General features: G+C 55.6%; 2 protein-coding genes across 2 annotated transcripts in view; one reads left to right on the top strand and one right to left on the bottom strand.

Annotated features, from left to right (window-relative positions):
- Positions 1-16308, top strand: part of LOC122382901 (protein slit-like) — a 90490-nt gene that overhangs the window by 50822 nt on the left and 23360 nt on the right. Inside the window, exons 5-7 of the mRNA XM_043368810.1 lie at positions 1548-1777; positions 6266-6407; positions 10064-10135. Coding sequence (XP_043224745.1) covers positions 1548-1777; positions 6266-6407; positions 10064-10135 — 444 coding nt within the window. The remainder of the gene's footprint in view (positions 1-1547; positions 1778-6265; positions 6408-10063; positions 10136-16308) is intronic.
- LOC122382903 lies at positions 11089-13869 on the bottom strand. Its single transcript, XM_043368812.1, has 2 exons — positions 12604-13869; positions 11089-12129 (listed from the first exon to the last, which is right to left on the bottom strand). Exons 1-2 carry the CDS (start codon positions 13837-13839, stop codon positions 11431-11433), a joined length of 1935 nt encoding a protein of 644 aa, XP_043224747.1. The 5' UTR covers positions 13840-13869; the 3' UTR covers positions 11089-11430.

Here is a 16308-nt window from a genome sequence, read left to right as displayed (position 1 = left end):
GACGGCCCTACACCGCAGCGTCGACACGCGCGACGAGTTATGTCCGAGTGCAGGCCGAGTTATGACGAGTGATGGCCGAGTTATGTCGGGCGGAGGCGCTCCACGCCCTGTGTTCGCCGTCGGCTGCTTCGTGTCATCGGGTCGCCGTCCGGCCGCGCCAGGTTGGCCTCAAAACTGGCGCGTCACGCCCGCAAAGCAGCCCCGAACTCCTACGTGACGTCCCGCGCGCCACGCGGCGAAAAACGGCGCCCGCGAGTGGCGCGCGACGTTCGGGGCGCGCGCCGCCGCCGGCCACCACTTTAGATGGCATCTTATCGGACGACATCGCATTATTCTGTTTGTCTTAGTGCGGCGCATTACCATGGACGGCCTTCCGGTGCGAGGGGACGTGGAGATTGGCGAGCGAGAACTGGGTGACCGCCGGCGCCGGTCCGGTGACGGCGCTGCCAAACATCGGCATTAGCGCTCTTCGGGGTCCCAATAAGATGTCCCCTTCTTGCATTCAAGGTACAGCGATTATCGTCTGATGGCTCTTTGACGAATGCCTCATTTTCAAATCCACCGGAGTCTCCTGGGTTAGGCCGCAAACGTCGTCTCACCGCTGTACTACACCGTCCACAGCGGCGTGGTGACAGTCACCAGCTCGCTCTCACGGTCCGACCGACGGCAGTGGCGTGTCGGCGACGGCTGCTGTCGGCTCGGAAAAACTCGTCCGAGCTGCCGCGGCCGTCACGGCTGTCGCTGTCGTGTCCCCCTATCGACGGCTGAGTGTCAGTCTGTCCGAGCGGCGGTGTCGACGCGCGCGGCGGACCGTACGCTGACCTGTCATGCATCGCCACTGAACCGGCCGCGTATCGGTCGCGGCTCACGCACGGCACTCGGCGAGCTCCCTCGCGCCGCTAAAACACCGGCCGTGTGACCGACCGACGAGACTGTCGGACCCGGTGTGAGGCCTTTGGGGGAGGGGGAAGGGGTGCGGTCTGCTGTCGGTACTGGAGCGAGGTGGCTCCTTGGCAGCTCGGCTCGTGCACCGAGTGCATCTTGCACGCTCAGTGCACCCGAGCCTGCAAATTCCCGTCTGACAAGTTTTTGCCTAGCTGCAGATTCCTCTTTTTGCTCATTTTGCGCGATTCACAGTAGACGCACATAACCCACCTGGGTGCTTTGCAGAGCAACTCAGCTGAGGGTGGCTGTCTTGCGGGCGAGTGAGCGAAAAGAATGACAAAAACTTAAATAGGAGCGCTACTTGAGCTTAGTTGAATGAGCTGGCTGAGATGCAGGCCTGAAGAAGATATAACCGAAAATGGCACCGTATTAGAGCGAGCGATAGTTACGGTACAGTGTGACCAAGAAACAATTATAATAATATAATTGAGATACGAAAGCATTATACGGAGGCAAATAAAGCGCGGAAACTAGCCCGAACATCATTTACCCTGATCACTGGACGACCTAATGGCTTCCCGATTTACCTTCGTCGTTATCTGTCACTGTGCCTATGCTTTAGGGCCTTGCCTATGCTGAAGCCGTCCGTCTACCTCTCACAGAACTCTGAACGGCAACCTGCTGACGACCCTGCCGGACGGCGTGTTCTCCGCTCTGCGTAACCTGCTATCGGTGGAGTTGGCGGACAACCGGCTCATCTGCGACTGCCACCTGACCTGGCTGGGTGGCTGGTACCGCACCAAAGGTCAAGGTCACGCCGTGTGCAGCTCGCCGCTCCGACTCAAGGACCGCCGCCTCTCCGACGTACGCGATGCCGAGTTCAAGTGCTCAGGTGAGTGGAAGGGATATTTATAACAGACGGTTGTGATAGTGGTGAAATATCAAATATCCTTTAACGCGACAGGGACCTGTTAATTTACCATTTAATAGCTGCCATCAACACGAGAAACCGATACCTAATAAACATGTTTTACCATCGATACGCTACGATATGCGGGCACATTATGGAACCCTCTTGCCCCAATAAACAACACAGTTAATGTTGATACCTGTTGCATTTATCCACCAGCCAATGCTTCTGGAAACAGTTTCGCGTTTCACACATCCTGAAGAATGGTGTTGCGCTCAATCACTTCCTTATTTGTATCAACCTGGGGATGACTCATGACTGCGGATTCGTCCCGGTAAATCGGTTTGACCGGTCGCGTCAGGCGGGCACTGCGCCGCTAACCAGGGTCGCGTGTTCCGGCGAGGTAATTGGTGCGGACTGACCTGTGGTCGAGATAATTGTACCGGTGACCAGTCGACATCCGCTGGGCTGGCCGAGCCCACTGGCAACCGCGAGCCAACCGACCGCGAATGACAGCTGCAGGTATCAGCAGGCTGCGCAGAGGAAGTAACTGCAGCAGTGACGCCTTTCCCGCACCTTCAGCGCATCGCTCTCACGAGTCCGCTCAACAGGTCACAGAGAGTTTGATGTTTCCCAAACGAAATTCGCAGCAGGACGAGTTGTGGCGGCTCCCACGTTTCGCGTCGTTCATTTTTACAGTCTAAAGTGGCCGAGTGTTTATGGTTGGCCATTAATTTCACTCGATTTGCGGCTTGTCGTTTCAGCTGTCATCATGACCGGGCGAGTTCCCAAGCGGTTCTGGCCAGGATGTGAGCGCGTTTGATCCACCTGGATTTGTGCCACAATAGACGCCGAGCTTCAGTCGGAGTAATAGCTGGATTCTTTTCAAACGAGCGTTTTGATAGCCTCGCTGTGAGTAGTATGGCAACTATGGAAGGTTGCCAACGCGGTCACGTCAAACACTTATGTCAAGGTCAGCGTAGTCTATAAAGTAAGGGTGAAGTTATTAATCAATTATAGTAGCATCGAAGCAAAACGTCTTAAAAATGAAAATGAAGAGGATTATGCTATAAATGCATCCATGCCTAAATCACAAAATGCTGGTGCAATGCCGTAGCCGCATGCTTATCAGCAGTTGCAGGTTTACTTCTAATGAAAAAATCAGAGTATGCATATTACATAACGTGCGCGATAACCGAGCTCATCGTCACACCCACGCATGCATCATGGCTAGGCAGGTCTTAGAACTGAGCTTGAACTTGAGTCGGTAAGCGACTTAACCCTCGCACGACCAGGCCATTTCTCATAACACGAACGACCAGGGGGGGGGGGGGTTGTTACGACCCCCCCTGGTGTTTCGAAACGGAAAGTCGTAGAGCTTAGCGGAAAAAACCAACGGATTGCTCTCAACGAGATCTCGCGATTGGTGGTATATTTTTTGGTCCTAGGTCAACATTTGACCTACTTTTGACCGGTCAAAGGTCAAATTTTCGGAAAAATAGACTTTTTTCAACTTTCCGCGGCGATTGCGGCAAAACGGTGGGAGATATCGACTTGAAACCTTCACTATCGTGTTCCTTGATCAATTCTCTATCGTTTGGTATGTATTTCGTTTCCCTAGCTCTAAAAATGGCGCGTTGGAAGCGCCGGAAGTCGGCAAGGTCACAGTCGGCGGCAGAAATTCGAAAAATCAAAATTTAAATTTTTGAAATCTGATTGTATTTTTGGATTTGGAAGGTCCATTTGCTCCTTATAGAAGCTAATATTGCTGCATATTCCCATTGAGGTGACAAGAATTAGCAAAATAGTGGTTCGGGCGCTTTTCAAAAATAGTACCGGACGCTGTTCCTCTTATGACGTCATAACTCCGTGACCTGACCTGACCCGGTCAATTTTCTTGCACCACACGATAGCCAATGCTTGCCCCAACATGCATGGGAAGTTTCATCATGATCCATCAAACAATGTGGGTATCACCGGCAGAAAACCTAGGGATTCGGCGCACACGTTTGGTAACTGTCGGCCGGAGGCTGTACCTCTTATGACGTCATAACTCCGTGACCTGACATGACCCGATCAATTTTTTTTCGGCAAAAGATGCGCAACGGTTGCCCCAGAGGGTATTGAAAATTTCAGCCCGCTACGACAAGCCGTTTAGCGTGCACTTCGAAAAAACCTCAGGGGGGGGGTTGATACAACCCCCCCCCCCCCTAGGCGTTCTAGGGTTAACTCGCAAATGGACGATGCCAATAATGGAGTTAATGCTCTGCAAAGTCATTGCAGCATAAAGATTCCCCGAACCGAGGAAAATGGCCCTATTGATGTCGAAAATGAGCATCGGGCATTTCTGGAACTACCCCCATGAGCGGCTCTCTAAGGTTCATTCATTTTCATGAGGTTGAGCGCCTGAGACCAATCCAGTGTTACTGGAGATTTCGACTAACTTGTGTGACTCTGCCGCGTCCGTTCAGCATCCAAATTGGTCGGCCATTGCCGTCTCCGACACCATGGAAAGTCCGGCAATCATTCGCCGTTCCATTCTCCAAGCGCACTTCCCGATCGCTTTTGCACGAGGCTTGGGTCCGTGCTGTTGCGATTGGTCACAACTTTGGCTCGGCCACCCGGCAGACAAATGCCCTGATTAGTTCCACGACGGCTGCACTCGGCGCAGCGGTGCCTGGGGCAGTGCAAAAGTCGCGCCGGGCTCCTCGACTCACGACACGACTAATGGGTGGCAACACGCGCGTTTGGAAAGAAAAGACAACCGCACCTGGCACCAGGGTGGTCCGTGAAAGCGGTGAACCCCATTCAGACAGTCGGGTCATGCTTTGACTTTCAAGACTGCCGGTGCATTGGGCAACACGAGTCCTTCATAAAGCTGTATCAAAGCTCGCACAAATAGCTCGGCATCCATAGAGCGCTAGCGGCTTTTGTCGGCATCAGCAGTCATGAGCCCGGCATTATGATCGTTGCAGCGCGCGCGCCTGATCTGCAGACCCCCCGCTGAACAGACAGCCCGCCCGCCGCAATGGACAAGTGTCATGAGCGCATCACAAAGCACTCGGCCGCCGGCGCCGGCCCTTTGGGCGCAGCTGACCCGCCGACCCCACCTCGGGTGACGTCAGAGGTCGGCGGTTCAGCTGCGCCGCGCCGGGGTCGGCTCCGACCCGTCACCCGTGACCGCCGCGGCCCCCCAGGCGGTGCGGGGCGGCCGGCCACAGTCGGGCCCATTGAGCTCCGTCCGTGCCTTTCAACACGGCCCGCTAATGGTCACTGGTCATGGGCCTCCTAATGGGAAACACGCAATATTCTGCTATTATCGGCCACCACTATGCTAATTTGGTCCACCCCGAGCACGTCAGCTCGTGCCTAAAATTGCGCTCCAATTTACGAAGAAATATCGTAACTTTGAGGTACACTAAATGGGCCCGACAGGTCCTCAGTTAACGGTTAACAAGTTTGCCGGTACCGGCTACCGATTTCGCTCAACTCGCGTCAGTAATTTATGCGTGGGAAAATACGTAGATTGATTGAAATCGGCATTCATTGTCACAGCCACGGCTAGTTCAATCCGTCTTGTGTCACCAAGATCGATAGCTCTTGTGGTCACTTAGCCGTATTTAGGCATCCAATGCATTCGCGTGACTTCAGTAATGAACGATGAATGACAGAATCTGGCTTTTTATATCCTCTGATTTGTGCCGCTGGTTAGTAGCGCCGGTATTTTTTCGTGACTGCTCCGTCAGCAGCAATAAACGACAGGCTGTTTGCCGTCTTATTGGTATCGCGTGCGGACATTCTCGCCACCTGAGGCCGCATCTAATACATAGAGACCGGACTCCCCAGACACTGGTATATAAGGGATGTCAAGGTTATTGCTGTTGCTCAATGAAGCTTCATTCAATAAAGCTCTTCGGGGAACTACATAGGACAGTGTCAAATGACAATACCTATAACCTATGCGTATTGGATTTAGGTAAAAAGAGATACAGAGAGAGAGAGAGAGAGAGAGAGAGAGAGAGGGGGGGGGGAGAAAGAGAAAGCGTATAAGAGCATAAATGCTTTATATCAAACGGGTCATACAGTCTATCAAAATACCAGGTACCTATATTTACTCCAAAGAAGTTGCGATATGTGACGAGCGATTGTGACATGAAGGACGTCAGTTATGGCTAACCAAGCCTGAAATATGGCAACAAGGCTGTAAAAGTGTAAGCTGATCCCCTGGATGAGCGATTTTACCACCTTCAGCTTCAAAGAGCGCCCACACCAAAGACAAGCTCAAAGTCTGCTACTAACAAACGAAACATTATGATCGAGATAAGCGCGACATTTAATCTGACTGCGATCTTATTATAACCTGATTATGACCTGGTCATATAGCATGAACCCTGACCTTGCCATGACCCACTGTTGACCTGACGACGCCCTGACCGTGACCTGACGGTGACCTGTCCTGTGTTCCCCCAGGTCTGGAGCACACGCCCGGAGGTCGGTGCTCCCCCACCTCTCTGTGTCCGCCGCTCTGCAAGTGTTCCGACCGAGTGGTGGACTGCCGTGATCGGGAGCTGGATGCTGTGCCCGAGGCACTGCCTCAGGGCACAGAGGAGCTGTGAGTACTGGCGAGAGGGGCTGGGAGTATGGGTTAGGGAGGCTGGGAGTGTAGGCGAGGGGGCTAGGAGTGTGGGTGAGAGGGGCTGGGGGTGTGGGTGTGGGTGAGAGGGGCTGGGAGTGTGGGTGAGAGGGGCTGGGGGTGTGGGTGAGAGGGGCTGGGGGTGTGGGTGAGAGGAGATGTGGAGCAGAGGATCTGTTTGAGCTATAGGAGTACCTAACAAACAGTAAATTTACACGAGTGATGTGAATTTGTGAACCAGAGAAACGGGGAGAGTGAGCTGCCGAAAAGCTTTAAGTTTAAGATAGAGGAGCTATTAATGTGAGCTAAAGACGGTGAGAGTGAAGCATTAGTGGTGAGCCAGATTTATGAGCCAGAGTATTGGAGTGTATGAGCTTTAGGAGCTGAGAATTCAGAGTGTGTGGGATGACTCATCTGTTCCCTTCTGTGTTGCACAGCAATGCATTAATGCCCAATGCCAGTCTTATCCAATAGTCCCATCCTGTATCCGGGATACTACCCAGCCCCGGTGACATAATGTGACGTATCGCGCCCGTATCATGACGCTCTCTGCCTCCTCATGGCGTGACTGCACGGTGTGTCACACGTCACGGACGTGGGAGCCGAGGTATGATGACAGTGTGTCACGGATCCTGTTGCAGCAACTGGCGACAACAACGATTTGATAACAATAACATTATTTGTATTATAGCTCGTGGAGAAGATCGGTTTAACTTATGTCAAGCAAAGAATGGGTATTTTGTCACCACTTTGCATTATAAAAGTATAGGCCTAGCACCGGCATTTCTGGCGCAGCATCTCCGGTGGCGAAGCACGTAGAACATTGCAACAGACGGACATACACCCGTGGCGTACATTATTCATGAAAGCACGACCCACGGCCCCGCTTGCGACCAGACAATCTGATCGTATTTGATATCACTGATAGCTGCACGAGCGTGCCAGTGTCCGGCGACCGGCGCTGGACAAATGATGGCGATCCCCGTCCGTACGACACTTTATCGGTCGGGCGAACGGTCGTGCATGCGTAATTCATTTGTGCCGTGGCCGCCCCCGCTGGCGCCGTGCCGTTTACGATATGCGTCTATGGACTAATGAGGTGAACAGTCGATCGGTGACCGATATAACGGCAGACGTGTGCCGCAGTAGTTGGTCATTTGGGGCGTGCGGAGCCGGCATGACCGTATGGTGCGGAGGGCGGCTGTTACAGAATGTGTAGCGAGTTTTGCGATAACAAAAGAAGAAATGAGAATCGACGAGGGAAAGCATCAGAGATAACGATTTCAATGATTCACTCATGAGTTTGATTTAACGCGTGAGTGAAGTCTCTCATTGTGCCATATGTCATTTGCGAACTTAGTTGGCGTCCCTCTGCACCAGGAATGTCACGAATAGGCGACTACGCGCCGGACATGCTCGGGTCCCAGTTAATCCACGTTTTATGCATGCCTGATATGTCTTGCCGTATGTTCAGTGGTGCATGCGATAGACAAGTATCACACGCACAGGTGACAGCAAGACGCTGTCACCTCTCAGCAAACAAAAACGTCAGGGCAGTGAGAGGCACCATCGAGCACTTCTTGTGAGGAGATTTTAGACGACCGGCACGTGGGCGACCGTCCATACCGTTCGAATCGCACTCGGCAAGGAAGAGCTCCAGCGCGTCGGCGCGACGACAGATACCGATGGATTGCGGTGATACGTGTCTGGCTGCGCCGCGTTCTGGCGTAAAAACGGCCCCCGTGACGAATAGCCGCAGTCCGTGCACTGTCGGAAGTGCTGATGTCTCCACCTATGTGGGTCATCCCCGCCCGCGTCCGAGCGTAGCCAGGACCCGTGTCGACAGGCGAGAACGCGTCTTTCGCCGGCCGATCTCGCCATCATCAGAGCCGTCATCGCCTCATCTCGCCAGTCACTGCGGCGCTCGGCACGCGCAGTGCGCACTGCACGCGCACTGCACGAGCGCTCAGCAGGTCGGCGATTCGGCGCTGTCGGCGGGGACCCACTGCGTGCCATCAGCGTGCCGGCCTGCGTGCCTTCCGTGTGCCAATCGGCGCACACGTCATCGCTCTCCGGAATGCCACCGCGGCGCCGGTCAGCCCGAACAGGAACTGGAGCAGAGCTGCTGACACGTCCCAGTCAGAGTTCAGAGACAGATGTATCCCTGCGTATCCCAAATTATCGCCTCGCCGATCGGAAATATTTCTCGGAGATGCAGGAGAGAGGATCTACCTGGACTACATCAAACGGATTTCTGATAGTCTCGACGGGGAATCAATGATTTATAGCGCAGTGTCACCGTTAATATATTGCAGAACGTGAGTGCTGCGGATTGCGTTCCGCTCTATCGCGGGCCGCGGTGGCTGTCGGACACATGATCTGTCCAAGACCGTTTCAGCGAACGGCGGATCGTGCCGGTGAATATTTGAATCTGATTGGAAGTTGTACGGTAATAGCCAGCCCAATGGATGTGTCAATAGTCGCCCGGGGAGGCAAACACACTGACAGGCGAATTAGCGCCTGAGACAGCACAAGAAAAAGGGTGACGGCGATACGACGAACCCCCTCTCTTTGTGATTCAGCTGCCCAACGTGTGTGTGTGTGGCCATACATATGAGGCGTTAGTCATGTGTGGTCGCCGCGGAATACCTTTGGTTGACGATGCTTGCCTATAGTGGCCTGAGATATATCCAGCTGCACCTACCGTAATGTGTCGTCCGTTCCACGTCCTCGCTCAACGACAGGACTGCCGCGTCGTGCGCTCTTTTGTTGACCACACCCGTCATCACTTGTCGAATTCAGCAAAATGAGACGCTCCCAGATTGTCAATCTTCCTAAACGTCCCAAACCGTCTCCAGATTAACAGATTAACTAAGAGCCCCGCGAGGTCGCATCGACTCATCCTAAAAGCACAGAACCGTTTTACGAGAGCCGCAACAATCACCGTCCACGCGTGGCCGCCGGGGCAGTGTGCGATACCCGCTCCCGCTCGCACTGACGCCTCGCTGGCGGCACGCCGTGGTCACGTCACGTACGCCCTGATGTTGGCCGCTTGTTGGGCCGTGTTCCGCCGTGTCCGGAGCGGCGTCGGCTCCCTTCTCCGAGCCGCCGCGGCGCCGTCGGACCCGTTCAGCCGGCGCCGCACAATAGAGCGCCGCCCGGCCCCGTCAGGTATAAATAGGAGCGACTGTGTGACCGGGTGTACCGCTCCGTCTGGATTGCACAGGCTGAACTATCGAAGGATGCCGCCGCGGCGCCGCTGATCTGGCGTCTGGCTCGTCTGGGTGGTATGCTGGATGCTCTGTGGGGCTGCCGCGGTCTCCAAGAGCGTCTGTGTGTTTGCGTGTGGCGAGGGATGCGTGCGCGATTGTGGGGTGAGATTGTCGGTGATGGGTTAGACAGGTGACAACTGACACTCCACCCCTTAGCCGGGACCTGTGTGTTTGACGGCAGAGTTCTGCAGTCGATCAGACTTCCCCTCCTTCCCCTCCCGTCTGTCAGCAGCCGATGGGGAGATGATGTCCCCTCCTTCCCAGCTCCCCGCCCATCCCCGGTCCCGGGAGGTCGTCGTCTCTGCTGAGGACAGCCAATCGCGCCTCTCGAGCAGTGCCCTAACCGTGCGTCTTTGTCGACAGACGTCTGGAGCAGAACAAGATCAAGGAGATCCCGGCGGCCGCCTTCAAGCACTACCGCAACCTCAACAAAATGTGAGTCAAAGCCTTCACGTCACACCCGATACCGGCCAAGTGCAGGCTGTCTTCTGTAAGTACAAAAGCTGGCTTAGTATCGCCAGCACAGCCGCAGAGATCCAACTGCCTTTGAATGGTGTTTGATATGATGATGGTGCTTGGGGGTGCTGCTGGAGCGGCCCGTTTACGACGCGGGGTGGCGCAGCTGGGTGGGCGATCCTCAATGGCTGTGACACTGTTAAAATTGGCCGCGTTACGCTGCAGAGCGGTATCGAAGCGGCCGTCTGTCGGCATACGTGATGACCCCATTCGGCAGCCAGTGAGCCGTAACGGTTTGTAGCCGTACTTTGGCTGTCGGTAGCTTGTCAGCTTTTTAGCCTCAGCGTACGGTGGCTAACTAGCTGACTTATTAAACATGACAGCAATGGTTTGGCAATGACCCCAAGATACAGTCGCTCAACAATGGTGTCTATATCTACCATGAATGTAGATCTCATTGGTCCCATAGTTCGGTGCTTCTCAGTGGACTGGTTGATCTTTGCAAACTCTCAAAGCCGTGAGATCTCTGTTAACTCATTGACACTGCAGAGCAGGCAGACGTCTTCAGTGTGCCAGTCACGAGAGTCAGCAGCGTCCCTTCTAACACGTACACCGTCGCTAGTAAACACTAGACACTGATGAGCGCCATGAGAGCGGCAGGGACAGGGACACTCCACCCTGACCGTGCAGGCGCGCAGCACCTTCCACTGCAGACTGCGGTAGGGCGGGCCAGCCGTGTGCCGAGTCAACATGACACCAATTAGACGAGCTGTGATAGATAAGCTAAAATTATAGGCCGGTTCCTCTGGTCAGCAACTTGAGATTCCAACTTCAACTTTTCTGCCGGTTTATTACTCTAAAGCACTGTGGCGGTTCATCGTTCAAATCCAAGGTGTCACGACACACGGTAGCGGCAACACGGCGACAGATGGATCCAGACTGACTAGAAAGGATAAAAACAAAACGAAATCGGCTCGGTGAAAAATGGAAGCATTACATCACTAACAAAAAGTGATGGATTCAGGACAGGGGCGGGCAAATAGAGGAAAGTTTTACTGGGTGAGGAAAGGTAGGGTACATCAACACGGGTCACGGGTGAAGGTAAAAAAGGTAAGAGGCTACTAATCACAACACACTCCCCACTCGAAATCGAGCGCACGACCGATTTCGAAAAACAAACTTAACGATGAATACGACAAAAGGCACAGCACTCTGCGATAGTTCGCGGCGACGTAACTCGTCCCGATCACTGAACCGGTACGACTCAGTCCGACTCAGTCCGCCGCCTCCAGCAGGAACAGGCGGCTGACAGGGCGGCGAGTGCTCCGCCCGCGCAGGCTGATGACGGCGGCCCTCACGTGGCCGTCCGGTCCCGCCAGCAGCCGCGTCACTCGCGCCACAGGCCACCGGCCGCGCGGCCTCTCACTGTGGACTAGCACCACGTCTCCCACGCGCGGTGTACGGCTAGGTCGTCCACGGGGCGAGACGCTCCAGCAGCGGAGAGCGTTGCGGTACTCATCACACCACCGCCGGATCAGATGGTCGCAGACCCGCTTCTGGTGACGCCAGGCCCTGCTGATGGAACACTCTTTCAATGTTGGGCACAAGACACCGTCTATGCTCGTCACGCCGAAAAGCAGGTGGGCGGGGGTAAGGAGATCTTCACCATCGCCCTGGGTGAGGGGGCGCAGGTTTATGAAAAAAGCGAGCTCATACATCGTGGCAGACAACTCCTCAAACGTCAGGTGGCACTGATGTAGGGTGATGCGAAGAGCCTTCTTTGTCACGCCCACCAAACGCTCCCAGTACCCTCCCCACCAGGGGGCAGCCTCAGGGATGAACTTCCACGTTACCGACCGGGGTAGGTGGCCAAGCAAGGCCCGGAACGTCCGAGCGTTGTCGCTGTACACCAGAGCTGGCGTCCCTCGGATGGCGCAGAACCGTCTCAGCGCCAGGATCACGTCAGCGGTGGCCTGTGAGCGAACAAGCTCTAAGTGCACAGCGCGGGAAGTGGCACATGTTATCAAAAGCACCCACACTTTCGCCTGGCTCTGATCAACGTACAGTGGGCCGAAAAAATCGACACCGACTTTGGCAAATGGACGGCTCGGCTGTGTCCTGAAGTTAGGCAGTGCTCCCTCAGGTGATCGGTACGGTACGCATCGGTAACGACAGCATCGGCGACAGGTTTCAACGATTCGACGCACCGTGCGTCTCCTCACCGCGTACTCAGCAGTCAGCAGGGAGAGGGTTACCCGCGTCCCCTGGTGGAAGCAGAGGCGGTGCGCGTCATCGACAATCAGAGTGGTGACATGGGCCAGGTCGGGCAGCACAGGTACAGCCCGCTCCCCACTGCGCAGCGTCGCCTCCAGCACGCCATCGTCACTTAGCTGTGGATGCAGCTTTTGAAGCGGTGAGCCGGCCGGCAGCAGTTTACCGGCACGTACGGCGTTGGTCTCCTCTCTGTAGGCACGGGCCTGTGCCTCTCTGATCCAGAAGCGGAGGCTCAGTCTCTTCTCCTCGGGCGTCAGCGGACCCGTCCGGCGCTCCTCCCTCGGTAGGCGGCTGTTGGTGACGAAACGGAACACCCACGCGAGCCTCAGCACAGCCTGTGTGAGGGTAGAACATGACGTAATGTCAAACGGTAGGGTCTCACTTGTGTCACTTCGCGTCGTCAGCAGGGTCAGCTTCAACGGGGGCTTCTGCAGCTTCACTTCACTGGTGGCCTCCTGAGACGGCTGCAGACTGTCGGCCTCGTCTGTCGGTCCACAGCAGATCCTGGTATCAGGTCCCTGTCGGAGAAATGTCGGTCCTCGCCACCACAGATCACACTTCTCCAGAGCGGTCATGGACATACCTCTCGTCCCCAGGTCGGCCTGGTTGTCTTGTCCTCTTACGTGGTGCCATTGCTCCGCTTGAGTCAACTGGAGGATGGTGGTCACTCTGTTCTGCACGAACAGCTTCAGCTTCTTCTTGCTCTTCAGCCAGAAGATGACGTCCATGGAGTCGGTCCAATAGACGACTTGTAGGCTCTCCAGACTCAACGCCTGTCTGACAAAGTCCATCAGCCTGGCGCCGATGAGGGCGCCCATCAGTTCAAGTCTGGGCACGCTGAGGGCGGGAGTCAGGGGCGCGAGACGAGATTTGGACATGAGCAGCCTGGACTCCCCACCCTGCACAGCGTAGATGACACAACAATACGCTTTCTTTGAGGCATCACAAAAGACATGGTAGGTGACGTCACAGTCATTCGTCAGCAGCGCGCGGGGGAACCATACAGTTCGGTCTGGTGCGTCTGTGAGCCATTCTGTTAGCTCCTCCTGTAGCTGTGGGGGCAGCTCCTCATCCCAGCTGACCGTGCATCCGACTCCCCACGTTCTCTGGAACAGAGACCTGCCGACAACAAGCCACGGAGAGAGTACACCGAGCGGGTCAAACGGCTTACTCAGCAGGGACAGCATCTCTCTCCTGGTCTTGGCCACATGGAAGCCAGGCACACTCACTGCGAGCAGGTCCGTGGCGGGGTTCCACAGAAGACCCAGAACGTTGGCCTCGCTGTCAGCGTCACCGGAGATGCGCCGCTTGTGCAACTCCATGCCTGCGTCGCGGAAGATCTCCTCCGCCCGCGACATGCTCGACTCAGCTTCGGCTCTGCTGCAGAAGGAGGTGCACACATCATCCATGTACAGGCCACATTGCAACTTCTCACACAGACCCGGTTCCTCCCCACAGTACAGGTCCAGGTGAACAGAGATAGTTTGCAGCAGCATGAATGGGGAACATGTTATACCGAACGGAACTCTGCGGAAACGAAGACGCTGTCCGTACCACAGAAACTGTAGGTACTTTCGGTCCTCCTCGGATACCGAAACCTGGTGAAAGGCAGCACGTATGTCTGTCTGAGCTCCCACGGCGTCTCGTCTGAAGTTAAGCAGCACGGCAGGCAGACGTCTGAGCAGATTGCTTCCCGGCTCCAGGTAGTCATTCAGGCTGTGGCCAGTGGCGTCCCGGGCAGAGCCGTCGAAGACCACCCGCAGCTTTCCACCGCGCCAGATGCCGCGGTGCGGCAGGTAGAACCCTTGTAGGTCATCGTTGGGCGGCGTCTCGATCACGCCGGCTCTATACAGATCTTCCAGGTGTCTCTGGTACGCTTCCCGCTCGGGGACTGTGAGCCGTCCCTCCATGCGTCTGATCCGGGCTGCTGCTGAGCTGAGGTTAGAGAGGGGGCGATCATCAGACTTCCACAGTAGGTTCATTTCGTACCTCTGTTCGGCGTCACTCCACTTCGGCTTCATCGGTGATCTCTCGTCCTCGTCCCCGGAGATGCCGAGCGCCTCCAGGCTCCAGAGCTGCTCCGGCTTGAAGTCTGGCGACGGAAGCCGGCAGCAACGGAGCGCGTACTTCACAGACGCGCAGTCCACCGGCTCGCAGTCCACCGGTGACCCATCTCGGCCGTGCAGCACGTAGCCGAACACAGTCTCCAGGGCCCTGAGATGGTCAGTCAGTTTCACCTGCTCCCACAACACAACTCTGTACATCAGGTCGGCGCCGATCAACACGTCCACCGGCCCACCCTCAAAATCATCAGCAAGCAGAAGATGCGGTGTAAATACGGCAGTAGGCGGTCGGGCGGGGGTCAGTTGGGAACAAAGACGATCAGTCTTCCAGAGATCGAAGACGTGAGGCTCCCCACCGTGACGGCTCCGCAGAGACAGCCTCACCTTCTCATACATCCTCGGCTCTTCGAGCCGCTCCTGGAAGCCCAGGCAGGCGAACACACCTCTCCCCACCGTGGGCAGACCGAGTAGCTCCGCTGCAGATGTCCTCACGTACGACGAGTCCGAGCCGCCGTCGAGAAGAACGCGAAGCTGGCAGGTACCCCGCGGTCCAGACGCCTCCACCAGAGCTGTCTGCATGTAACACAAGTTTTCGCATGCAGCAGGTCGGTCAGACAGAGCAGCCTCCAGCAGGCAAGCATCAGGTGAGCAGTGAGCGACAGCACACGGCGTCATATGCACGTCTGGCATAGCACAAGCGGTATTCACCCTAGCGGTAGTGCTGGATGATGGCACTAGCGGCTGTGGTGAGACTGGCGTTGGTAAGACTGGCTGTGGCACATCAACAGCGCAAGCAGCGGTGACATTCATGGCCTGGCGGGGAACAGCGGGCGACCAACCTGGACGTTGAGGTTGCTGACCAACTGGCGGTGGCGGTGGCAGATCTGGTAGGTAGCTCCCCTCGCGGCAGGGAGGCAGTTGCTGAGGACGGCTGTCCGCTCGGTGTGCGGGCGGCCGTCGGTCACGGGTACCAGCTCCGGGCTGGCGTCCTGGCTCACTGTGGAGACTGGTGTGGTGTCGCTCTCCACACACACGGCAGTTGGAGCTGCGGCAGTCACGAGCAAAGTGCGGCCCCAGGCACTGATAGCACAAACCAGCCCTCCTCACTACAAGCCATCTATCATCAACAGACATTCTGTGATAGTCAAGACACTTGCTCAGGCCATGTTTATCCTTTTTGCAAGCCACGCAGGTCCATGCAGCACTGGCAGGGGTTGTTCGGTTCCGACTCACCGCCAGCATACTCACTGCGTGCAGTGGGCTCCGTTCCGGAGGGACAGGATGCCTGGCGCCGATGTTGGCTTCCTCCCTCATGTCCATCTCCTTGCGAAGAAACCCGAGGAAGTCCTCCAACCCTGGATCCGGCTGGTGCTGGCGCGCCCATTCGAGCCTCCATGACTCTGGCAGCTTTCCCTTGGCTATGGGCAGAAGCAGGCTCGACAGGTTAGCACAGCTTACTCCCATCGCGGTCAGTGTCCTCACATGTGACATCAGATGGTCTGTGAAGGATCTCATGGCAGATAGGTCGTCACTGACACTTGGCATGTTCAACAACTTTTTCATGATCTCCTCCCTTACTCTCTCGATTTTACAGAATCGGTCTTTCAATGCATCCACAGCTGACTGGTAGCAAGCATCAGACACTGGTATACCTTTAACACATTGCAGTGCTAAACCAGAGAGGTGGCTCTTTAGTATGATGAATTTCTGCACATTCACATACCTTGAATTGGTGTGCACAGCAACCTCAAACAGGTCCCAGAATTCCGACCACTGTAACAGATCTCCAGAAAATACTGGAATCTTTACATCAGA

Source organism: Amphibalanus amphitrite, unplaced genomic scaffold (assembly GCF_019059575.1).
Source record: "Amphibalanus amphitrite isolate SeventyFive unplaced genomic scaffold, NRLGWU_Aamphi_draft 000150F_arrow, whole genome shotgun sequence".
NCBI classification, from domain to species: Eukaryota; Metazoa; Arthropoda; class Thecostraca; order Balanomorpha; family Balanidae; genus Amphibalanus; species Amphibalanus amphitrite.
The sequence above is the reverse complement of the archived record's forward strand: the minus strand, read 5'-3'. Positions and strand labels throughout refer to the sequence as shown.